General features: G+C 35.1%; 1 protein-coding gene across 2 annotated transcripts in view; it reads right to left on the reverse strand.

The window, feature by feature from the left end:
• Window positions 1–27,572, reverse strand: part of AP3B1 (adaptor related protein complex 3 subunit beta 1) — a 258,068-nt gene that overhangs the window by 9,985 nt on the left and 220,511 nt on the right. For both annotated transcript variants that reach the window (XM_057541135.1, XM_057541134.1), the window contains 3 exons: window positions 25,502–25,586; window positions 7,157–7,254; window positions 1,864–2,002 (listed from right to left, as the gene is read on the reverse strand). In XM_057541135.1, coding sequence (XP_057397118.1) covers window positions 1,864–2,002; window positions 7,157–7,254; window positions 25,502–25,586 — 322 coding nt within the window. The remainder of the gene's footprint in view (window positions 1–1,863; window positions 2,003–7,156; window positions 7,255–25,501; window positions 25,587–27,572) is intronic.

A 27,572-nucleotide genomic window follows, 5' to 3' on the forward strand; every position in this document is an offset into this window, starting at 1 on the left:
AAACCACCAAGACAAGTTATAGGCAAACTTTATGCTTTAATAAGAATTATACAACTGTGCTAAGTGTCTTTCTTAGTCTGTTTCCCAATAGGAAAATGGCTTTCATATTAGTTGGCTTTGAGAAGGTAATCTGGCTATTTTCTTCTAAGAAACCAAAACCTGGAACACTGTCATTGCTTTCAGAAAAGTTAAAAACCCGCATACAAAGCAAAACAAAAACTTAATTAGAAGTTCCAACATAAACAAGGGTTACCCCTATGTTGTTTTGTCTACTACAAAGGAACGTATTAAAATAAGACTGAAGTATTGCTGGATACTATATGTGTCAGGTAAAATTTCATACAGCATAAGCTAAAAGTTACAGTTGATGTGCAATATTTTGGTGTTTTAGTAATTTCAATAATTCAAAGGATCCATACATAAAACAGAACAACTTCTGCTGAAGAAAATCACTCAGGAAAGTGAAAAAAAGTATTTAAAGCAGAAAACAAAACAAGGAAGACTTAGAACCAAAAATTTTTACTAAAAGCCTTCTTTTTGTTAATTTTTTCCCCTATTGAACAACACTAACTGACAGATAAGGTGTATTTGCATTGCGGTACCAATATGATGACCTTATATCCATTTTATTATTTTATCACCACCCTATGTGAGACAGATAGGGCTTATCGTAAATTAAGAAATGGAAGCATCTTGAGCAACTTACTTAAGGACCTCCTCTTCGCCAAAAAAAAAAAAAAAAAAAAGGCACAAGGTAAATTTGATTTTTGACTAGTACATGCAGTTTTCATTCTGTCATGATTAGTAGATGAAGTTAGGCAACTCTGTAATGGCAGATCAAGACTTGAACTCAGCTCTTCTGATGTCAAGTCCAATGTTCTTCCATAGATAATAGAATTTCATTTCAATCACCTTCTTTTCCCTGCCATCAATTTCCAAACAGATGAGGAACTTAAAGCCCATAAGGAGAAGTTATAAAGCCCGATAATGGCAGAACTGAGTCTAAAAAAATCCAGATCACCCACAGAACTCTTTATATGGGGCCTCTCTTGCCCCTGTATTAATTTAAAAATACATTTTTAAAGGGTTGAAGGCGTTCTCTTTGATTTTCAATTTATTTCCTAAATGTAATGGTGGAAGTACGCCATTGGCAGTAGAATGGCAGAGGAATTAAAGATAGTTTGCAATGAATTCCTTTAAACTCACAGAGGACTAAGTAACAACTGCATGTTTATTTAAGGAGTAATTATTTTACTTTCATTTCAAGCCACTAGCATTCATAAGAATACAAAGAAGGCACATACTAATCACATTTTCTGCTACCTTTAAGGACAAATAACTTGCACCTCATGTTTTAGATGGTTGGTGGTGAAGATATTTCCTGGCCTAAGAAACAGAAGCTGCATTTGGCCCCATGTTGGTTGTCTAGCAGCTCCTTATTACTGGAAGCAGCCTTAGGGAATTGCTGTCAGAAGGAAATCTATACCCAAACTTCCCCCTTTTCAAGTAAAAAAGTCCAAATCCATTGCTTTATAAAACAGTTCTTCCTGGAATTCACTGAATCTGGTGAAATAAGAAATTCTCAGCCATATCTCACACCAGGTACCTTTACAAATCACCAAGCTACTATAAAATGCAGGTATACTATCTGTATCTTTCAGGAAAGCCCATATCCGTGTACTAAGGATTGTATGAAATAGGGAAGAGGGCCTTAATCCAAACCAATCAATCAAATGTATCATCATAAAAAAGGAGGGGCACATATGTTTAGGGGTTATTATTTTCAAGGAAAATTATGAATTGAAAAGTATATATTTATACATGTAGACAAGTTATCTCCACATCACGTGTCAGTGAACCTACCTGTGTATATTATCTTGGCCAGAAGGGACTACACCTACGTTGGCTACGTTTACAACCTTCTGAAGGATCACAGAGGAAGTGAAATTCTGCGGTGCAGCAATAATTACAGTAGAAGTTTCATTCATTCCCGTTAGCATTCCTGTAAGAGGCAAAAGGCGGTTCCCTTTTACTAATTTCTTTATGAAAATTACATTGAACAATTTAAAATTCATAGCCAAAATTTAAAAACACTTTTAAGAGAAGAAATACCACTTCAGAATGTAATTTACAAGATAATTATCATAAAATTAAAATGAACTACAACTGATTAAAAAAATTTTTTTAATCCTCGTTGTGTTGAAAAATGTGTAAAAATGCAGTCGAACATCACTCTTAATAACCTGATTTTAAATACTAAGATTGATAAAAGCATAGAATCACAAAGATAAAATTCCAATTTCAGTCCCTTTAAAATATATACAATTAATTTGGGCTTATAAACTATTAAGTTTTTACTTTTTAAGAGTTGGGGGTTTTTTCCTCTCCTTTTCATTCAAAGATCTCTCTTACCAAATGCTGCTTGAGAACAAATCAAAGCGTTTCTGGAATAACTAGCAGCATTACACAATGAATGGTCTCAATATAATGGATCAAAGTTATCTCAACAGTGACTGAAAGTCACCGAACAGTTACGTGGTTCTGAAACATGGACAAGTACCTAAGCTACACTTAGTGATAACAGTATTTGCCTAGTAAATGGAACTATGGTTACTGACAAAAACAACTGAAATTTCTGAAGCAAAAACATTTGAAAACAAAGGAAATAATGTAAATTGGAAAAACTTAAATCTCAGACATTTCAAATAATATTTAAGAAAGAAACTAAGTTAAGCAAAATCATGAACAAAAACCATATAGAATTAACACAAGGCATGCCATTAATATCAGAATCTTACGTACAAATGTTCAAAGGACAAATTCAATAACATACCAAACTCTTGGAACAAATACTGAAATTAAGTATCCGGTTAAAAAAAACCAAAATAGTTATAATAAATGCCATCTATCTGGATCTGTGATGTAAGTCATTGACTCCTAACGGTATCTACTAAAAAATGATTATCTTTTGAGACATATGATATGTGTACAATAGTTAACAAAATTTATGAAAATGGTAAAAGCTGATTTTATATTTTCAAAAGGCCCTCCACCTTCAGGATTATGTATTTAATTTTGCTATTTATTGCAAATACAACAGAAAAATTTTAAAATCCCTATGATTTAGCAGCATGAAGACTAAAGCCTAACACTGTAAAAAGACTTACTTAGCTTTTAACAAAGAACAGTTTTTACTAACCACTTTCAAACTCGAGGACACTACGTTCTGTCTTAGACTGTATAACTTCAATATTAGGCAAAAGCTTTAAAAACCACACAAGCAAACACTGCTTTTTAAGTAAAGCACAGTGGCTGCTGACATAACACTGCTGAGAGATGTGTGTACTCATTTAGGATTTAAACCTTCTCCATTAAGCTCTATTGAAGAGCAACTTCTGAATAAATGAATGCAACTATGTTTATGTTAAAAGCCTGTTTCCCTCGGCCTGTAATTAAAGGAAATGTTGTACAAAGCCAGTACTTTTGTCAAGCTCCTGTAAATGGAAAGATGGATAGCACTCAGAGAAGTGAATGCATTGCTTCATATTTAACCTTAACACTCTTGTCATTAATGGTTTGTCTAACTTGGTCTATAAGAGACAAGGTATTGCTCCACTGAAGTAAAATTAAAAAAATCAACTAAACCATGCTTTTCAGAACAGAAGATTCATTATCGCCAGCTAATGTATTGGCATAAAGCAAAGTAACATCCTATCAAGTAAGGCACACATTCAATCTGCCTTCCCACCCCCCTTTATTTTTAACTCATGCTGTTTTATTGTTATAGGCAATTTGTACCACTCAGCATGACAGTGTAAACTGAATCAAGATTAATTTACATGCAAAAGAACACTTAGGAGAGCAGCATGGTAAGCAAATGTATTGTCTCGATTGCTGAGGTGGAAAAAGAACCTGGAAAGAAAAAAAGGTGCTCTAATTAAGGGGCATCAAATATGATTGCCTGTGGTGGTTAAGGGCCAGAAAATAGTGAATGTCTGGCCATTTAAAGAATTAGCATCTTGCTAGCTAGCAACCCAGAAGATGGAGGCATAAATCATAATGAAATTAAGTAGCCATTCTAGGTTTCTTAAACCAGAGATTTTTTTCTAAATGAAAATATATCAGGTATTCTTAAATTAATGAGAAAGAAAAATATGCCAAGATATCATTAAAAGTTTCTTCTACAAAAACAGACTTCAAACACTATACAGCCTGCTCATGCATAATAAAGGTAAAGTTACTGGAGAAATATTTTAAAATTCTCAGACTACAGAATTTGTTGCTTCATTAGAATTTACCTAATTTTGGTGAGGCAGCGGACAGCACTTAATTTAGGTTAATCAGCTGTAATTAACTGCTAAAATGTAAATAAAATAAGAAAAGAAGATTTTAAAAATTTCCCGTAAGTTTTAGATTTCCAGTTTAATTCATAAGAAGAAAATGAATAAGAGGAGGAAATTTGGAATAAGCAGTTGGCTTGGGTCTCTTACAATTAAAACTGCTTCAAGAAACGCAATTACATTTTTAAAAGTAAAACAGAGATCTCTATTGATAGTACTGAAATCATCCCAGAGCTAGATCATGAACTAACTTTGCAAGGCTCAAAACTCATAATAATGAAAAAAATATGGCTTCTGGTTAAGGCTCATAATATGAATACTCTGGATAACTTCAAAATATACGATAAACCAATCTTTTGTTTAGCACTTTGACTACCAACCTTATAAAAATGCATGTTTGGTCATGGAACTCTAAATGCAACAACTGAGAAAAAGTGATAGAGCAGGCTGTATATTAGGAACAAAACATTTCCGTTTAAAAATATATTAATCTAATATGTACAACCTGTTAGAAGTATTCTTATTTAATATTATATACACTTTTCAAATATGAACACCTGTAGTATAAAAATAGAACCATATTTCTCATGTTTTTAATTATAATTTCTTCAGTTAAATCCTAGTTAATACATTTAATACATTTCTTGAGTCTTGAAATATATGCCTTGTGAAATGAGATATTAAGTGTGTAAATTCATTTTATTTAAAGTAGAAAAACAAGTTAAAGCTAGCATGTAATGATGCACACAGACATTTCTTAAATTTATTGGCATTTTAACTTCCCTAAGTTTGCACTGATAAAATCTGAGGAAAGTGATTTTTATTCTGATTTAGAATTTTCAGTTAATGAGTCATTTCTAGGTATCTTCTGCAAAATAAGCTAAGCTCTTCCTAGAGTAGTATAACAAACAAATACATGTGTAAAGTTGAGAATTGAGACCTCTATTACCAAAGCAGCTGAAATCTAGAACTAAAAGGATGCTATTGAAGACTCTTCAAACCTGCGGTAAATTTGTCAGCATCAAGTCCCATATCAAAGAATGAACTCAGGAGGACAGAAAGCATGATACAGAAATGCCAAGAGACTTGCAAGGATTTACAAATACTTCATATAAACAAATTTTCAAATAGCTTTATTCAGAGTAGCCTTTCTGCTCTATTAAACATAGCAAACAGCTGCCAGATTTATTCAGACAAATAATCAACAACCATAGAAGTAAAATGGCAGAAGAAAAAGGAATTTTGGCAACAACTCCACAGAGGACCACAGCTGTTCTCCAAGTGCTCCTCTCTCACGTGATTACGGTTCTGTATGGCTAGTCAGGGAAAAAAATCCCTCGGTCACAGCAGAGCACAAAAAACTTGATCAAAATATCAAGTACATAATTCTAAACCAAAGCTGAGGAAGAGAAAAGATATACAATAATCTTCTGCTTTAGAAATACTTCAGCTGCACTTTTCAAAAAAGGAATATCCCCTTAACAATAAATGTGCCAAGGCTTTATTCAGTCCCTGTGTGCCACTCACCTGGGTTTGCTGAGCAGGTGTAAAGCAGAGAGGCAGGCTTTAGCCAGCAAAGGGTAAGAATAGCAAATGTAAAAATCAATTCAATTTGTCAATAGAAAAATAAAATCACAGATATGACTTTCTTCTATAGCAATAATCAACTTCCAAGAAAAGTAAACTCAGAGATGGATTTAGTCATTCTTTTTTATCACTTAAAATTAAGGCATCTTAAAAAAAAAATAAGGCAGAAGAATAAACGGTTACTATTAATTTACAGTCGTGTATGAGATTTTCTTTGTGAGATTCTTCTACAACAGGCCCTTCTGACATTGTGAACTGCAAAGGTTCATAGTTTAAAAAAAAAACAAAAAACTCTGGCACTACATGATAGAGTGCCAGGAAGCAAGCCCTTCTCTTTAGGTGTAGATATTTGTGTTTGCCTGTACTTTGTGAAAGCTTGACAGGTATGATTTAATGACCTCAAAATGAAGGGAATCTTTGATAACCCCCTCCAAAGAAAAAAATAGCCTAGATTCACATAAACTTTAAAACATTGCTGACTATACCATTTAAATATGTCCTAGTTTTTATAAATGCAATTCTTAATTAAACACATAAAATGAGACAGTTGTTTTCCCTTATTCATACAAGACAAAAGTTGTTTTTATTAGAAAGTATGCTTAACTCTAGGGCAAGCCCAAGATATTAATGCTTTCATTATGCTGAAAATGTTTTTGTTTTTGGTGCTTATTTTAAAATGTTTCAGCTCTGATATAGCCTGACAGCATAGCATTTCTTCAATACAGAATAAGGTCAAAAGAAAATGGAGGTATTTTAATCCTATAATTAGGATTTTATTTTGAAGGGTAGGGCACTCTAATGTGTACAGGGAAAAATACATTAGTAGAACACGAAAAACAGTTCTATAGTGAAAGGAAATACAGAAACATAACATGTATAGTGATGAGACTTTGCTAAGTCCCAAATTCCTGACATTTTCACTAATAAAAAACACATGAATACATCATTAGATTGACAAACCGAAACTCCAAGAATTGAAAAGTTAATTAAGAATCAATTTATTATTTAAAAGACATATTAATCAATTTGCAAGTATGCCAGGAATGTAGACAAACATATACCTTTAAGGTTATTTTATAAACGCAAAGCATTAGCAAAAATTGGAAGACTGTGCGTTGACATCTGTTAATGGCTATGTACATATGGTAATTTATTTTAGAGACCAGCCAGAGGAATGAGCATGTGTTATTTGGGATGCCAATTTCTAGTAAATTGTAATAATCTCTCACCTTGCTCTTTCTTAAAATCTTTCTCTGACATGGCCACAGGTAAAAGCAGTTCTCCAACAGGAGGCTGAATATTAACACTGAAGCAATCATCCTTGGTACTAAGGAAAAAACACATTAAAGCTGACTAAATGCTTAATAAATAAACATTCTTCTTAATACTATGCAGTTAAATAGGTGCAATGAAAGCATACAGAGATCTGCTTGGCTTAAATATCACAGCTAAAAAAGGCTTGAAATATTTCTCAACACTATCTCAGAGAAATACATCTGTTACCTGAACTAGAAAACGTATATATATATATTTGTTTTTACAAAAATATGCAGTTATGATAAATATGCCATTTGACATAGAACTTTTAAAAACAGGTAAGCAGCAAGGGTATATATATCCATTACTATCAGGAACACTTAATGCAGCTTATCTAGTAGAGAATATCTTATCTTCAACTTTGTAGTAAAAGTGTAGAAAATGGAGTGGCTTAGTCTTAGTTAAGATATGTCTTTTAAGATATTAATTTTTAAATAAAGAATAAAATGGAGTGACCATACTGTGTTAAGATATGTGTGAATAAAATAATACCTCATCTGCAAACTTGCTTTCTTAAAACAAAACCCCTCATTTTCTAGTAGCATTATTCACTGACATTATTGAACATGTGGTGAAAGTTTTTCAAATTACAGGATATGAAGAATTTAGGAAAGGCAACTTTCTATTTTCATCATACAGAAAAACAATACTGAGTGCATTTATTTCATTTAAATCTTATGAAACTACTCTCTTTATAAAAAAATTACTAAAACTGCTTTAAAATGTTTTAAAATTACAAGTTTGAAGTTAGGTTGATGAGTGTATCAGTTAGCAATGTGTTTGGCTGCAAAGAAGCAGAAAATCCAACTGACAATTTCTTGAGAGATGCGTGCTTATTGTTCAGTGTATAAGTAATCCTGTAAGTTACGAGTCAAAGGCTGGTTCAATGGCTTAAAGATGCTGTTAGGAACCCAGGTTTCTCTAGCTTTCAACTCCACTAGCCCTAGTGTGTTGGTTCTTATCCTCATGGTTGCCAGATGGCTGCTGTATCTTTAGGTACCACTTTAACATTCCACTGAAGAAGGAAGAGTGATGATGGAAGAGTAGTGAATAGTTGAGCCAACTGACAACTAACTACATGATTTTGCCTACAGTACATTCTTATGAAGACTGATCACATGGCTAAGATTCCTATTTCTGTACTACTTATTCTCATGTACTTCCTTGAAATAAATTTCCTATTAATTGTGGTAACAATACTGTAATATGCAGCATGACTATAAGCTGATCTCTTAAGGTGCAAAAGCCATGTGAGGTAACCAGAATTCAATCAGATAGCATTTTAAATGTAGATGGAATTATATGATGCTGAGAATTTGAAACTGTGCAGAATTCTGTCACGTTCAAAAGTCTTTAAGCTTTTAGACAGGTATAAGGAGCAAAATAAATGCAGAATCCAATCAAGTATTAAAAAAAAAAAAATTGAGCCAACTGAATCTGTTCCTTTTTATCAGGAAAGCAAAAGCTTTACTGAAAGTCCCAGGGAAGGAATTCTAGTTTTGTGTTAGAACTGGGTCTCATGGCCAGTGGGAAGATGGCTAGGGAGATGGGAATTGTGGATAAGAAACACCAAACATTAGGTTAAGAAAAATACTTTCTTGAAGGGTGGGTTAGGGACAAATATTAAAATATAAAGAAAGAAAAGAAAATCCACTTTGATTTTATGCTATTTATAATCTTTTAAGCTGCCTTATTTTTTTTAATGGAACAAGGTGCGGACTAGACAAAAAAAATAAAGAATGTTTTGAGTTATTCACATATGGATTGCCCAAGGCAAATCAATAAATCCAATTTATTTATTAATTCAATAAACGTTTACTGAATATAAACTTGATCCCATGTACTGTGTGAGTGTCTGGGGATTTAAAGACAAGTAAGACTGGCCCTTGAAGTTCACAAGTTTAGTGAGAGAGAAAGAGTTCAATTATGTTTGTAACAGAAAGGTAAGTGCTATGTTAGAGACATGTGGAAAGTATCACAGTCCAAGGAAGAGGGGCTGATTAATTCTGCAGGAGAGAGGTAGAGGTAAGTTTACTTCCAAAAGGAGGGAGAGGAGCATTCTACGGATTCTACACCTATGTTTTGGGAATGGTGAGCAGTGCGGTGTGTCAAAAGATGGGATTGGGGGCACACTGTAAAGAACAGCATACACAGCACGACCATTAGTCCCAGTTCTCCCACGGCAGTTGTCCTGGAATCTTGTTCAGTTAATGTCTCCTTTCACTCTCCGAAGTGTCCTGATTTGTATGACAAAGTGTATGATTACTTTACTCTTATAACTCAGACAAAGGTGCTTCTAAGTTTCCTGGAAAAAAAAAAAGGAAACTACCAGAGACTTCTAACATAGGAAAATAAATGACCCCATATGTATTTTATAAACGCTGCTGGCAGTGTGTAAAGGTGGAGTACAGGAGAAACCCAAGGCAGGTAAATCAGGAAGGAATCTAATTAACAGTCTAGGCAGGGGTTTTTAGCACTGGCTGTGTGTTTTACTTCAGTACATCCTAACAATGATCCGAAGAGGTAGCTTCTGTTACCCCTAATCTATTAAGAGAAGTTAAACAACATGCCCAAGGTCACACAGCTAGTATGAAGATCTGAACACCGCAGCACTGGGATTTGAACCCAGGTCTATCCTACTCCAAAGTCAGCTATATAATGTTTGCTGCCATATATATATATATATTTGATTCCACTATACAAGGTTGCTTCCCTAGGGTGGGTAGCACTGAGAATGGGGGAGGTGCGGGTATTTTATAGTTAAAAGGGACAGATCTGGTGACGGATGGGAGGAAGAGACTTTGAACCGTCTAACGTGAATGATTGGGAAGATGACTTCCTCCACTGAAGAGGAGTTTTGGGGATTAAACAAAATGATTTGGATTTAGTCATGTTTTATTTTGAGTACCACTGAGTTACCCAGGAAGAGATATTTAGCAGATAATTGGAAATACAGATCATGAATCAGAAAAGAGGTCAGGGTGGTATATATGAGTTTGGAAGTAACCAGAATGGTACAGGGAAGGGCTGAAGCCTTGTAAGTAAATAAGATCATGTAGGAAAAAAGGATATACCAAGAAGAAAGATAAGGTGGAAACCTGGGGAAGCCCTGCATGTAAGTAAAAACAGAAGTGGTGCAACTTGCAGAAGAGCTTGGAAAAGAGTGGCTGGGGAGAAAAGGTGTGTGTCAAATACTGCAGGGAGGAATAAAAAGAAGCACGTGTAAAAGCTGGAGGAAGAATGCAGAACGCAGTGAGTTGAAGGTGAATGGAAAAACTGGCAGGGAAAAAGACGGGCCAGAAAGCAGCAGAAGCTTCATGAGGATGTAGAGGCAAAGGAAAAATGCTTAAAGAAACTTGAGCATAATTAAAGGCTGGTGCAACACAAAGAAATAGATAGGGTAAGGTCTTCGAGGAGGTAAACGAGGTTGGGATTAAGAGCATAAGAACTAGGTGAATGGGTCAGCCCTGGAATGAAGGAGGATATTTCTTCCAAAAACAGCAGAGAAGGAGCTATTAAGATAGAAGTGTTGAGGGTAGGACACTTGAAGGATAAGACCAGGCTGATGTAATGGAAGGCTAAGTCACATTAAGAGAAATGTAAAAGCTGATAAAGGAGTAAATGGATAGGTATATATATCATGAACTAAGTTAGTGTTAAATATAAAATTTTGGCTTCAAATAACTGGATAAATCAGTGTTCTCCAAAGTGGGAAAGGACAAGGCACTCCCCTGAGGTAGAAAATCCACTGAGGAAAAAAAACCCTATCAATTATATTTATTTTTTTCTCATTCTACCGGAAGTTCTATTTTTGTCTGTACATAATATCTTAGTACATACATAATATGTTAGCACAGTGAGACACACATAATACATACAGGGAGTGTGTAGTATAAATATTTTGCTAAAACGTACACAATTTTAAAAGTTAGGGACCACTGGGTTAACTTACACATACTACACTATCTCTACTTGTGTTCTCTTTTAGATTACAGGTGAAATGACCAGCCTTCTCCTTTCCAACACTCCTGAAAAGGATCCCATTTACCCCTTGGTTAAAGGTAGCTCTACAGCACTGATGCCCAGGCAGAAGGGTGTGAGAGCAGAGAAAAGAAGGGAAAGTAGACTTGCCTTCTAAGGCATATATGAAAATCAAGGTGGATAAGCAGAAGGCTTAAGTCTGGGGGAAAAAGGCGATCCTGAAATGTCCCCACAGGCAACAACCCATGTGTTAGAGACAAATATATACTATTCAACTTGACTGGGTATGTTTCACTTTTGTTACTTTCGAGTAATGCCTGTTTTATTTTCTGTAGTTGGTGAAATGATTAACATGTAATTCTGTATGAAAAACTAAGGATGTAAGTTCATCCAAAATGGGTCAAATGTAATAAAATTGGAACATTGCTGTGGCAGACACTACTTGTTGCTTACTCAGTATTTTATTTATTTATTTATTTTTTCCTTTTTCTTTTTTCCTGATATAATCCTGATTTTGTTCAGGTAGACAATGTGCCCACTGGAACACTCTCTTCTCAGCCTCTTGTAGCTAAGACTGATCAAGTGACCCGGTTATGACCAATGAAGCCTGAACAGAAGTCTGCTGGGGACTCCTGGGAAAGTTTTGCTTTTCTTTTTTTTTTTTTAATATTTATTTTTATTTTTTGGCTGTGTCGGGTCTTAGTTGCAGCACGTGGGATCTTATGTTGCAGCGCGCAGGCTCTTCGTTGCGGCACGGGCTCCAGAGCGTGGGGGCTCTGTAGCTGTGGCACGTGGGCTCTGTAGTTGCGGCACGCGGGCTCTCTACTTGTTGCGCATGGGTTTAGTTGCCCCGTGGCACGTGGGATTTTAGTTCCCCGACCAGGGATTGAACCCATTGTTCCCTGCATTGGAAGGCGGATTCTTAACCCCTGGACCACCAGGGAAGTCCCAAGTTTTGCTTTTCTGACACAGATGTGGTTCCTCCCTCCATGTCACTTCTTTCCTTTTTTTTTTGGCCTAAAATGCAGACAGAATCCTGGAAGTAGAGAAGCCATCTTGTGACCCTGAGGATGACTGGCACATGCTAATGAAATTAGCTCATGGAACAAAAAGTTGGAAAGGCCTTATACCAGAAGACATTGTGGAGCTACTCCAGCTGCTCCTAACTGCTGTCCTGTGTTCTTCTCGCACCAGGAGAATAATAAATAAACCCCTATTTGGTGAAGTCACTACGATTGGGTTTCTGTTACACACAACTGAATGCAAAGTCTAATTAATATACATAACATACTTCATAAGCCAGTCTCAGCTTCTAAGCAAGGTTTGGCTTAGCAGGGAGTAAGATGGAATGTTTCCTCTTTATTTTGGGGAAAATTTACTTTCATTTATATTAGTGTTCTAGGATGCTCTCCATAGTTTTTATGCACCTCCTTTTAAATATTTTGCCCTTTTTTATTGTTCGCTTCTCTCTCCTTACAGTTCTTTTTCTTTTGTCCCGCTCTTTTTCTTCTCATCTTCTTTGGTTGAACATGGGGCTAAACACAGCTATCTTGACATGGATAGGGGAATGTTGAAAATGAGTAATGATAGATGTAAATTTAACAGAATTAACAGTTTACCAGATCAACAAAGTACTATTATTAAGCAGCTCTAAATAGCCTATTTACATGGGATCAGATGGTGTAATAGTTTAATGTAAGACAAGATTCTACCTGTTCTATATTTAACTGTAATGCATATACTTGTACTACATATAATCTCATTCCATAGACTCCTACGATCCAAACTGGTAAATTTTCTAGGTAAGAGAAATGTGCAAGTAGACTAACCATTGTGATACTCAAATTTCCTTATCTATGAACTGAGAAAAATGACACCCTTGTAGGCTTGTTTTAACGATTAAATGAAATAACATAACCCAGTATAGTGCTTAATGCATAACAGATACTCAAAACCTACATCCATAATAGGGATGTATCATAATTTATTTAAGCATTCCCCCATCAATTCTCATTTGCAAATTTTCTCTATTACAAACAATGTTTACTTAATGACCTTGGATAGATCTATTTCTTCAGCACAAGCACCAATATCTCCTCAAGCTTGACACCCAAAAAATGAAATCACTAAGTTGAAAAGTATGAATATTCAGCATTTGATAAATACTGCCAAAATGACCTAAAAAAAGTGGTGCCAACTTGAAGTTCCATAAACAGTAAATAAGAATACATGTTTTTCTGTACCACCCATGTCAGATATTAAAATTATTTTAAAATTTTGCAAACCTGATGGATGAAATTTTTTTTATTTCCCTGTCTATTACCAATGTTGGATATGTTGTTATCGATCATTCGTGTTTCTTTTCTTGTAAATGAACTATTCTCAACCTTTCTCCACTTTTATACTAGATTCCTTTTTATTGATTGCAAGAGTTCCTTATATATTCTGGTTACTAAACTTCTGTTTGCTGTAAATATGCTGTAATACTTTCTATCTCTCACCTGTTATAGTATCTATTTTTTTCTTCTTTGTAGAGAAGTTTAAAATTTTTAATAATCAAACCTGTCAATATTTCACTGTATCTTTCTGGATATTGTCTTGTTTGACTTTTGCCCCCAAAGAGTATAAAAATATTTGTCTATATTATTTCTAAACACTTTTATAGTTTCTATAATTAAATCATAAATCCATCTGGAATTTATTTTGGAGTAATCTGTGGGAGGAAGGAATCTGGTTTTTTCCAGATAATGGTTCTCACATCATTTACTGACTGGTCCATTCTTTCCCTAGTGATATGAAATGTCACCTTTATGTTATACAAAATTTCTAAATTCTCTGTTTTGTTTCACTGATTCCTTTGCCAATAGCCGATTACATTGAATAAAAATATTCTTGTGACTTTGAAGAATATTTTGAAGTTATTATTGAAAAAGGCTTTTCTCATTAAATTTTTGTTTTGACTTTTCTTGGACATTCTTTTTTCCAGTTGAATTTTAGAAATTTGTCAAGTTCCTTGAAAAGGCTTACTGGAGTTTAGCATTGAATCAAACTGAATTTGAAGATTAACCTGAGGGAGAGTACTCTCTCCCATTTAGGAACATAGTATATTTATTACATTATTTATATCTTTTTATGGCCTTCAGGAAAGTTTCAGGTTTAAAAAAAAAATTCCCCATAGGTATCATATATTTGTTAATTTATTCCTTTCGTTGTTCTTGTAAAAAGAATAATTTTATTCATAATATCTTAAAATTGGTCATTCCTACCATACAGAAATGTTAATGATTTTCACATAATGATCTGTACCTAAACAGTGTCCTATTTATTAGCTTAAATAATAGATTTTCTATTGATTCTAAGACTTTGTGGGTTGGCAATCATATACTGAATAAAAATAATAATTTTGTGTCTCTCTTTCTAGGATTTATACCTCTAACTATTTTTACTTGTCTTTTTGTATTGGCTAGAACGTCCATAAAAATGTGAAATAGTGTTGAAAGAGGGTAACCTTGTCTTGCTTTTCTGACTTAAAAGAGAATGCTTCTGATATTTCATGTGGTGATAGGTAACTTGTATGTCTGATAATAAACACACACACACATAAAAATTTTATTTTTTAATTCTCAATTTTTCTGTGCCATCCTCTTTAAGGTGGGGTTCTTATAAGTAGTATATGTTGAATTGTGCTTTTTACATGTTCAGTATCACTGGAATTTAACTTATTGACATGAATTCTGATAACTAGTATGTGTGGCCTCTTCTAGTCATCTTATTTTGTTTTCTATTTACCATGCTTTTTTCCTTTTCCTGCCTTGTTAAACTGGTCAAGTTTTAAGCACTCCGTTTCTTCTTCCCTTTAGTCATTTGGAGGTTATAATACATCATATTTCCCTTAATTTAGAGGTTAGCTTTAACATTTTAAACCATATTTAAACTCCTTTTAGCCATCAATCAATCCTCTTGCCAAGCATGACAAGACCACCATCATTCCTCATACTTGTCCACGTCGAGATTTTGGTTCCAGATTATTAAAATTTATTTTTTACATTAGGGGTGAACAATTATTTTTACACATTGATGGATTTTACAGGTTGAATTCTCTGTCTACTTTTTATTCTGTTTTTCTCTGTCACAGATTAAAAAAATTTTTTTACTATAGTATATCTTTGAGTAATCCTTTCAAGAAGGGGTCTTGGGGGGTAAACTGATGGAATCTTTGCTTGTCTGAAAAATGTCTATTTCGTTTCCACCAAATTTTAAAGATTATGTCCCTTGCCTTCTGGCTACCAGAACTGATGACAGTACTGATGAGGAATCTGATTCCATTCACATTCTTGTTCATTTTTAGGTAAGCTGCTTTTCTTCACCTCTCTGGAAGATACTAGAGTAGTTTTCTCCTTATTAAGAATTCTACCAGAAGCAACAAATAACCTACAAGGGAATCCCCATAAGGTTGTCAGCTGATTTTTCAGCAGAAACTTTGCAGGCCAGAAGGGAATGGCAGGATATATTTAAAGTGATGAAAGGGAAAAACTTACAACCAAGATTACTCTACCCAGGGAGATCTCATTCAGAATCTGCGGAGAAATCAAAAGCTTTACAGACAAGCAAAAGCTAAGAGAATTCAGAACCACCAAACCATCATTACAACAAATGCTAAAGGAGCTTCCTTAGGCGGGAAACACAAGAAAAGAAAAAGACCTACAAGAACAAACCCAATACAATTAAGAAAATGGTAACAGGAACATACATATCTATAGTTATCTTAAGTGTAAATGGATTAAATGCTCCAACCAAAAGACACAGACTAGCTGAATGAATACAAAAACAAGACCCATATATATGCTGTCTACAAGAGACCCACTTCAGACCTAGGGACACATACAGACTGAAAGTGAGGGGATGGAAAAAGATATTCCATGCAAATGGGAATCAAAAGAAAGCTGGAGTAGCAATAATCATATCAGACAAGATAGACATTAAAATAAAGACTATTACAAGAGACAAGGAAGGACACTACATAATGATCAAGGGATCAATCCAAGAGGAAGATACAACAACTGTAAATATCTATGCACCCAACATAGGAGCACCTCAATACATAAGGCAAACATTAACAGGCATAAAAGGAGAAATCGACAGTAGCACAATAACAGTGGGGGACTTTAACACCTCACTTACATCAATGGACAGATCATCCAAAATGAAAATAAAAAAGGAAACACAAGCTTTAAATGACACAACAGACCAAATAGACTTAATTGGTATTTATAGGACATTCCACCCAAAAGTTGCAGAATACACTTCTCAAGTGCTCACGGAACATTCTCCAGGATAGATCACATCTTGGGTCACAAACCAAGCCTCCGTAAATTTAAGAAAATTGAAATCGTAGCAAGCATCTTTTCCGACCACAATGCTATGAGATTAGAAATCAATTACAGGAAAAAAACTGTAAAAATACAAACACATGGAGGCTAAACAATATGCTACTAAATAACCAAGAGATCACTGAAGAAATCAAAGAGGAAATCAAAAAATACCTAGAAACAAATGACAATGAAAACACGACGACCCAAAACCTATGGGATGCAGCAAAAGCCATTCTAAGACGGAAGTTTATAGCAATACAATCCTACCTCAAACAAACAAGAAACATCTCAAATGAACCTAATGTTAAACCTAAAGCAACTAGAGAAAGAAGAACAAACAAAACCCAAAGTCAGTAGGAGGAAAGAAATCATAAAAGATCAGAGCAGAAATAAATGAAACAGAAACAAAGAAAACAATTTAAACAATTTTAAAGCAAAAATCAATAAAACTAAAAGCTGGTTCTTTGAGAAGATAAACAAAATTCATAAACCTTTAGCCAGACCCATCAAAAATAAAAGGGAGAGGACTCAAATCAGTAAAATTAGAAATGAAAAAGAAGTTACAACTGACACTATAGAAATACAAAGGATCATGAGTACTACAAGCAACTATATGCCAATAAAATGGACAACCTGGATGAGATGGACAAATTCTTAGAAAAGTACAACCTTCCAAGGCTGGATCAAGAAGAAATAGAAAATATGAACAGATCAATTGCAAGTAATGAAATTGAAACTGTGATTAAAATCTTCCAACAAACAGAAGTCCAGGACCAGATGGCTTCACAGGTGAATTCTATCAAACATTTAGAGAAGAGCTAACACCCATCCTTCTCAAACTCTTCCAAAAAACTGCAGAGGATGGAACACTCCCAAACTCATTCTACAAGGCTACCATCACCCTGATACCAAAACCAGACAAAGATATCACAAAAAAAGAAAATTACACGCCAATATCACTGATGAACATAGACGCAAAAATCCTCAACAAAATACTAGCAAACAGAATCCAACAACACATTAAAAGGATCATACACCATGATCAAGTGGGATTTATCCCAGGGATGCAAGGATTCTTCAATACACACAAATCAATCAATGTGATACACCATATTAACAAATGGAAGAATAAAAACCATACAATCATCTCAATAGATGTAGAAAAAGCTTTTGACAAAATTCAACAGTTTTATGATAAAAACTCTCCAGAAAGTGGGCATAGAGGGAACCTACCTCAACATAATAAAGGCCATATACAACAAACCCACAGCAAACATCATTCTCAATGGTGAAAAACTGAAAGCATTTCCTCTAAGATCAGGAACAAGACAAGGATGTCCACTCTCGCCACTATTATTCAACAGAGTTTTGGAAGTCCTAGCCACGGCAATCAGAGAAAAAAAGAAATAAAAGGAATACAAATTGGAAAAGAAGAAGTAAAACTGTCACTGTTTGCAGATGACATAATACTATATATAGATAATCCTAAAGATGTCACCAGAAAATTATTAGAGCTAATCAATGAATTTGGTAAAGTTGCAGGATATAAAATTAATGCACAGAAATCTCTTGCATTCCTATACACTAACAACGAAAGATCAGAAAGAGAAATTAAGGAAACAATCCCATTCACCACTGCGACAAAAAGAATAAAATACCTAGGAATAAACCTACCTAAGGAGGTAAAAGCCCTGTACTCAGAAAACTATAAGACACTGATGAAAGAAATCAAAGATGACAGAAACAGATGGAGAGAAATACCAGGTTCTTGGATTGGAAGAATCAATATTGTGAAAATGACTATACTGCCCAAAGCAATCTACAGATTCAATGCAATCCCTATCTAACTATCAATGGCAATTTTTACAGAGCTAGAACAAAAAAATCTTAAAATTTGTATGGAGACACAAAAGACCCTGACTAGCCAAAGCAATCTTGAGGGGAAAAAAATGGAGCTGGAGGAATCAGACTCCCTGACTTCAGACTATACTACAAAGCTATAGTAATCAAGACAATATGGTACTGGCACAAAAACAGAAATATAGATCAATGGAACAGGATAGAGAGCCCAGAGATAAACCCACACACCTATGGTCACCCCATCTATGACAAAGGAGGCAAAAATATACAATGCAGAAAAGACAGCCTCTTCAATAAGTGGTGCTGGGGAAACTGGACAGCTACATGTAGAAGAATGAAATTAGAACACTCCCTAACACCATATACAAAAATAAACTCAAAATGGATTAAAGACCTAAATGTAAGAGCAGACACTATAAAACTCTTAGAGGAAAACACAGGCAGAACGCTCTCTGACATAAATCACAGCAACATCTTTTTTGGCCCACCTCCTGAAGTAATGAAAATTAAAACAAAAATAAAGAAATGGGACCTAATGAAACTTAAAAGCTTTTGCACAGCTAAGGAAACCATAAACAAGACGAAAAGACAACCCTCAGAATGGGAGAAAATATCTGCAAACGAAGCAACTGACAAAGGATTAATCTCCAAAATACACAAGAAGCTCATGCAGCTCAATATCAAAAAAACAAACAACCCAATCCAAAAATGGGCAGAAGACCTAAATAGACATTTCTCCAAAGAAGATATACAGATTGCCCACGAACACATGAAAAGATGCTCAACATCACTAATCATTAGAGAAATGCAAATCAAAACTACAATGAGGTATCACCTCACACCGGTCAGAATGGCCATCATCAAAAAAATCTATGAATAAATGCTGCAGAGGGTGTGCAGAAAAGGGAACCCTCAAACACTGTTGGTGGGAATGTAAATTGATACAGCCACTATGCAAAACAGCATGGAGCTTCCTTAAAAAACTAAAAACAGAACTACCATATGACCCAACAATCCCACTACTGGGCATATACCCAGAGAAAACCATAATTCAAAAAAAACACATGCATGCCAATGTTCATAGCAGCACTATTTACAACAGCCAGGACATGGAAGCAACCTAAATGTCCATCAACAGAGGAATAGATAAAGAAGGTGTGGTACATATATATAATGGAATATTACTCAGCCATAAAAAGGAATGAAATGGGGTCATTTGTAGAGACGTGGATGGACCTAGAGAGTGTCATACAGAGTGAGTCAGTAAGTCAGAAAGAGTAAAGCAAATATTGTATAATAACGCATATATGTGGAATCTAGAAAAATGGTATAGATGATCTTATATTCAAAGCAGAAATAGAGACACAGACGTAGAGAACAAATGTACGGATACCAAGGGGGAAAGGGGTGGGGTGGGAGGAATTGGGAGACTGGGATTGACACATATACATTACTGGTACTATGTATAAAATAGACAACTGATGGGAACATACTGTATAGCACAGAGAACTCTACCTAATGCACTGTGGTAACCTAAATGGGAGGGAAGTCCAAAAGGGAGGGGATAGTAACTGTATGTGTATGGCTGATTCATTTTGTTGTGCACTGAAGGCTAACACAACATTGTAAAGCAACCATACTCCAGTAAAAATTAATTTAAAAAAATGCAAAAATTAAAAAAAATTAAAAAACAATAAAAATTCTACCAGGATGTGGCCTTTTTGCTAGTTGTTCACATTCACTCTGTTTGGCCTTTGATGGGTCCTTTCAGTCTGAAGGCGTGTACATTTCTTTTGCTTGGGAAAATTTTCTCCTATAATTTAATTATTTCTTTTCTCCATTGTCTCTTTTCTTTCCCTCTAGATCTCCTATTAGATGAATTGATTCTTTTTCTTTTTTAAAGAGGAAGCATCATTTTTAAAAATAATTAATTAATTAATTAATTTCTGGCTGCATTGGGTCTTCATTGCTGCGTGTGGGCTTTCTCTAGTTGCGGTGAGCAGGAGCTACTCTTCATTGTGGTACGTGGGCTTCTCATTGTGGTGGCTTCTCTTGTTGTGGAGCATGGGCTCTAGGCACACGAGCTTCAGTAGTTGTGGCACATGGGCTAAGTAACTGTGGCTTGCGGGCTCTAGAGCGCAGGCTCAGTAGTTGTGCACGGGCTTAGTTGCTCTGCGGTATGTGGGATCCTCCCGGACCAGGGATTGAACCCGTGTACCCTGCATTGGCAGGCGGATTATTAACCACTGCACCACCAGGGAAGTCTCAGATGAATTGATTCTTTTAACTTTTTTTTTCATATTTTCCATCTTTGTCTTTTTGCCTTCTATTATGGTTGATTTCATTGACTCCCTCTTATGGAACACTAGATCAGTCTTCAGCTGTGTCCAGTCTATCATCCACCTACTGAGTCCTTTTGGCTTTTTACGTTTTTAGATCTCCAAGAATATGTTTTAAATTGTCTAATTACTCCTTCTCAAATAAGCAGTATATTCTTGCTTTACAGATATAGTGTTCTCTTGAATCAGATATTAGTTGTAATTTTTAAAATTATTATTTATTTATTTTTGGCTGTGTTGGGTCTTCGTTTCTGTGCTAGGGCTTTCTCCAGTTGCGGCAAGCAGGGGCCACTCTTCATTGCGGCGCGCGGACCTCTCACTATCGCGGCCTCTCTTGTTGCAGAGCACAGACTCCAGACGCGCAGGCTCAGTAGTTGTGGTTCACGGGCCTAGTTGCTCTGCGGCATGTGGGATCTTCCCAGACCAGGGCTCGAACCCGTGTCCCCTGCATCGGCTAGCAGATTCTCAACCACTGCGCCACCAGGGAAGCCCAGTTGTAATTTTTTTTTTTAATTTATTTATTTAATTAATTAATTAATTTATTTTTGGCTGTGCTGGGTCTTCGGTTCGTGCGAGGGCTTTCTCTAGTTGCGGCAAGTGGGGGCCACTCTTCATCGCGGTGCGGGGACCGCTCTTCATCGCGGTGCGCGGGCCTTTCACTATCGCGGCCCCTCCCGTTGCGGGGCACAGGCTCCAGACGCGCAGGCTCAGCAGCTGTGGCTCACGGGCCCAGCCGCTCCGCGGCATGTGGGATCTTCCCAGACCAGGGCTCGAACCCGTGTCCCCTGCATCGGCTAGCAGATTCTCAACCACTGCGCCACCAGGGAAGCCCATCAGTTGTAATTTTTAAAGATATCTCTTTTCTTTCTCAAATTGCTCCCTTCACGATTGGAAGTCTTTGTAAGTCATTTTTATTTTTAATTAATTAATGAATTTATTTATTTTTGGCCGTGTTGGGTCTTCGTTTCTGTGCGAGGGCCTTCTCTAGTTGTGGCAAGCGGGGGCCACTCTTCATCGTGATGTGCGGGCCTCTCACTATCGCGGCCTCTCTTGTTGCGGAGCACACGCTCCAGACGTGCAGGCTCAGTAGTTGTGGCTCACGGGCCTAGCTGCTCCGTGGCATGTGGGATCCTCCCAGACCAGGGCTCGAACCCGTGTCCCCTGCATTGGCAGGCAGACCCTCAACCACTGCGCCACCAGGGAAACCCTTTGTAAGTCATTTTGAGCTTTCCCTTTCAAATTGAGGCTTTCCCTCAAAAGTGTGGTCATCCTAAGCTGTCTGTTTATATTTATAATGAAGGACCAGGTTAATTAACAAACAAAGCAAGTTCTGCTGCATATTAGCTGTAAGATTTTGGGCAAGTTTTCTTCCTGTGCCTTAGTTTACTCACCTCTAAAATGGAAAAATAATAATACTCACCTCATAGGCATGTTTTGAGAATTAAGTAAACTAACACACACAACGCAGTGTTTAGAATGGTGCCTAGCACACAGCTACTGCGCGATACATGTTAGTGAGTGTTATTTCTATGGGTCTCCTCTCACCTGGTGGGCTGGCTGGAGTTTTCTTAAGTGGGTGAGACATGACTGGTTATGGTCATGAAGTTGGGAGTCAGGTAGGCAATGGCCTTATCTCTCCACCAACAGACGTAAGATTGGCTTTACCCTAGTGGTAGGCGACTTGAGAATATCATTCTCTTGGGTAGAACTGCATTTCATCTCATCTCTGACCATCCTGCCTCCTTCCTATAAACTCAACCCCTGCTGTTCTCTTAGGGCACATCCTCACCAAAAGTCCTTCCCAGGCAAGCAGTTGTTCACTTTCTTTACAGGGTAATTTTTAGGTCTCTGATTAAATGTGTATGCTGCCTGCTGCTAGGGGCAAGGTTGGGGAACTGCAGGTTGGAAGTCATTCTTTAATTCCCTAATACTGTCTTACCCTAACTTTTCTTTTCACTAGTTCACTTTGTGTTTGATATTCTGCCAGATTTGTTCTTACCATTATAGTAGTTTTCTCCCATGAGTGTTTTGCTCTGTGGTTTTTATTTTCTCTGTTATTGTTTATCTGCTCCCATTTGCTTTCTAACTGCCAATAATTCTTCACAATTTCTGGTCAGCTAATAGCACCCTTTCTCTTTTTAGTGCTCATTTTCTATTAAAGAATGTATTTTCTGTCTTTTTAATGGATTTTGGGCAAAAGAGGGGCGGATGTTAGGGCTCAGTCCTCTAACTTGAGCCAAGCCATATAATTTTTCATACTAGTTAATACATTAATATCTGCTAATCACAAGGATGAAACCTGTTAATGTACTGCATCTACTTTTAGAGAGATACATTTATGTATATTATACATATTTTCAATCTCAATAAATTTAATCAAGGACTTAATTTGATGACCATTTAAAATGCAAAGCAAAAAAAGAGACATTAATACTTATCAAGTGTCCATATAACTAGTTATATATAATAGCTTTATCTATCTATATATGCATCATATAACTATAATAATACAGAGAATTAATCTAGAAGCTAAAGTAGGGTCATTTTACTCTGGTTCCTTTTCTTTTAATAAACAGAAGTGTACCTGAAAGGCTCACAGTCCATGTTCTCAGCATTTCTGAAGGCTTCCTATCAAATATGCTCTTATTACCCATAATTTTATGTATTGATTTGTATAATGTACTTTGAGGAAAAAATTCAATATCGGCCATTCTTGCCTTTTTTCCTCTTTTTATTGAACTACCAAAACTAATACAGCTCATCACTAAGGAAAAAGTGCTACTTACTATGCAAAAGGCACACTCAGTGATTGGCATCTAAGACCAATTGATCTACCCATTACCACTATCTCCCTACCCCCACTGGCACTACTATGAAGCTATTGATTCAAACACTGTCGATCGGTTTCCATTTTCTGATTTTGGGCAGGCCAATTAAGAAAGTGAGTAATTGTGATTACACTACTTCAGGATCAATTACATTTGATGCAAGACAAAGTGTTCTTTTTGGAACACACACAAAAATAATTTTTGATCTAGTGTGCATATGTGCTTAATAAAAAATCTAAAATATATAACTAATTTATACCCTCACGACAGAAAAACATATTAATGTAAATGCTTATAACAGCTAAGGCTATTTTCTATCTAAAATAAATTCATCATTTTCCTAAAATTAGTTTAAGAGAAAGTGAGAAAAAACTGTTTATATACACTTCCCAACATAAGATAAAAATCAAACATTACCTAAATATTTATCCCTAAAGGGACTTAGTTAATTGTGAAAGACAAGATGCAAATCTTGTGTAATGGACTAAAGGGAAAATCTTTGTAATGAAAAAACCTTTTTTAAAACCCTTCATTGCATAGAAATATAACAGGTTTTTTATGTAAATTGAAAAGAAAGAAGAATTTTTTTAGTTCTTAATCTTGCCCTAACTTAGTACATAAGCTTTGTCATTGGGCTCACATTGTCAAAATCATTAAAATGAATATACGTCTAGTGTTGGAGGTAAATCTATTTAGAATGATGTTACTCATAGTCTTGTGCTCAGTAATATTGATCTGTGTTGTTTGTCTAATAGAAAAATAATAAACAATTACTAGGCAATGTGGGGAAAAGTAATCAGTTTTTATATAACACTAATATAGCAGACCTCCCAAAACATAAAGGTGATGATCTGCATAAAATCAATGTGTTATGCTACATTGCTTATATTCATCATTGCAGGTTCTCAGCAATAAATGGTATAATATTAGGCCTGAATTACTGGTAAACTGAAAAGGTATATGAAAAAGAAAGGTTCACTATATTCAACCTATAAACTTATTTAAAAGTGCCTATTTCCTAAACCTGGAGATTTTTATCATAAAAAATTCTGTTAGAAGCTAGCTAAAATTTAGATAAATAAAATGCCTCAATTCTTTTCAGAATAAGAACAAAACAACTTCAAATCAAAATAACACATCATATCTTAGATCAGAAAAATACAAAAGAAATGAGTTCAAAGATAATTCTTAAAGATGCATGAATATAGCTTTGCATTAGTTTGCTAATAGTTTCTAGATTTCATCAGAAAGGTATAAAACATTATATAAAACAATAACAATGAAAAAACACAATTCTAGAAAAGCTCTTTTGAATAGTATTCACCTATGAAACCTTTGTCAACTGATAAGTGTTCTCTTTTGAATTTTATCAAAAGCATTTTGTAAATTAAAGTAAAAATCTATGAAAAATCTATGATATGAGTTTTTGGTACTGACAGAATCAATAATTCTCCACTTAAGAGGCTCGAGATAACATATAAAATGTTTCAAAAGATATCTTCTCTGGGCTAGCCGACAATATTATTAAAGTTTTTAATTTCTCCTGAGTTTTCCTCATGAATTTTATCATAAATTTTCCAAAAGCGCAGAGATAAGCAAAAAAAAAAAAAAAAATTTAGCAGTAGCTTCTTACTTTAGCCAACAAACTGTGAAGCTCAACCACATATGGCAGACTGTAATGGCTATCTGTGTAACAAATATTAAAAACATATATTGCACATAATTTGTCCAACTATTCCACAGCAGTCTAAACATTGCTAAAGAAAAGCATGTTTGTGTAAATGTTTTGTCTCTCAAAGAAAAAGCTGCTGAAAGCCTTGATTTTAATCTGCTATTGTTTATAGTAATATGAAATATAGACGAACAATTGAACTTACCACAACTGGAAACTGGCAGTCTGAGTGGAATCACAAAAGTCAATACCCATTGAAACAGTAATGGATCCCTCAGGCTCAAGAGATTCTAGGAAATAAGATAATTTAGACATGGAAACACAGAGGATGTGAAAAAGACTAAACACTAAAAACTTATGTAATGTTTGTAGTTTGGTTAAAACAGTCAAATTTAATGATGGTTTGTAAGAATAATTTCAAACTAAGAGTATTAAAGCAAATTATAAAGTAATTTCACTTGAAGGCTCTCTTTTTCACAACTTAATTCTGTGCATACTTCAATGAACACATTATATCTATTTGTTTCAGAAATACACCTCATCCTGAGAAATTTCATGTTTTACAATATTGTCTTTATAGGCATTGAAGGTGAGAAGGAAATAAATGTTTTTCTGTTTGGAACAACTATAACACACTCTGGGTGCTTTTAAGAGATTGTGTACTTAAAACTATGGAATATTTACTCTAGATATAAAAAGTAAATTTTCAACAATGTTCTAAATTTCCACTGGGGGAAAAAATCCAAAATTTAAAACATGCAAATTAAAGCAAAGCTGGAAGAAGAAATTAATTTGTTGTCCTCAGATATTAACCAAGACAACTGGCATTATAGGAACCTAAAACAATAAGTCTAACTGCATTAGTCAAAAAATTACTGGAAGAAAATTTAGTAGCAGATTAGGTTATCTTGAAAAAAATAAATAATAAAGTGACATTTCGTAGATTTGTAATTTCTGAAGCTTCATCTATCAACTAATCAAGTGTGGGAAATAACTGTTTCAATATACAATACTGGTGTTTTTTCAGTTGATAATGATAAAACTCAAGACAAACAATAACACCATTTTATTCTGCTTATGATTCCAGAGTCAAAGTGTAATGCTGTACATTAGAATAATGAGGGATCTTAAACATATACCTATTAAGTATAAATATTTATGTATATATATTATATTTAAATAGAAACCATTCACTTTTGATTTCTACTTTGCTTAAAGTCTCTAGTGTAACTGCAGTGGTATTGCACAGTAGCTTTATATTTAGTTTTATTTCTTCTGCATATATATTATTAGATGTAGTTATATTTTAGCAAGCACACACTAATCCAGTAGACTGTGATTATTCTAGGGCTTGTTGATAGGTATAATTTGCCATTTAATGCTAACCATTACAGAAATGATGGTACAGATAGGACAAAAGAACAATTCAATAAGCTTAAGATATTAAGTATTTTTATATCTCAAAGGCTCGATGAAGATTAGGCATTATAAGAAGGTACTTGTTTGATGCTGATTTTTAAAGTGTCATTGGTTTGCTTATTAGTTGGTTTGCTGATTCCAGTTTGAATTTAATTTGTTTATAAACCTAACATTTAACAGGATGGCATGTAAGTACCAGAAGACTTGCTACCTAATCTTTGGCAAACAAGCTTTATTGTAAATTACCATAATAATAGTTTTCTTGCATTTCTCCTAAAGCTACACCTTATCAGTTCATAGTTTTGTCAGTCACATTGCTCAAAACTATTCTTCAGTGAATCCTTGATGTTTTCTTCTGTGCCACAGATATACTGGGGTTTGGTCTTATTTGCAGCTGACACCACATTGGTAGCAAATGCTGTCATCTCCAAATCATGATAGCATTCGGGACTTAGATCTCTCTACATCACGTATCCTCATACTTCATTTGACAAAGTGACAGTTCTCAAGATGCCTTGATGATGGCACTGTCTGACACAGTTTCATAACTTCCTCAGTTTTAAGATAATTAACTGTGAGCTTAGTGCCATACTAATTCTGAAGGATAGTTCATGATCAATGGTATGTTTTATTATATGAATGCTTCAAGAACAAAGTGATCAGCATAAAATTATTCATATAATAGATTTTTATATTTGAAGCCTACTACATTGGAAAAGTTTATTCAATCAGGTGTCTGTAGTGGAATACTGCTTCTGGATCATTGCAATATACATGAGAGGGTTATGTAGAAATGGCTGAAAAACACTGGCTCTATTATACTGCACCATTAATAATGAAAAATTAAATCACACAAG

The sequence above is a fragment of the Balaenoptera acutorostrata genome, chromosome 2 (assembly GCF_949987535.1).
Source record: "Balaenoptera acutorostrata chromosome 2, mBalAcu1.1, whole genome shotgun sequence".
Taxonomy (NCBI): Eukaryota; Metazoa; Chordata; class Mammalia; order Artiodactyla; family Balaenopteridae; genus Balaenoptera; species Balaenoptera acutorostrata.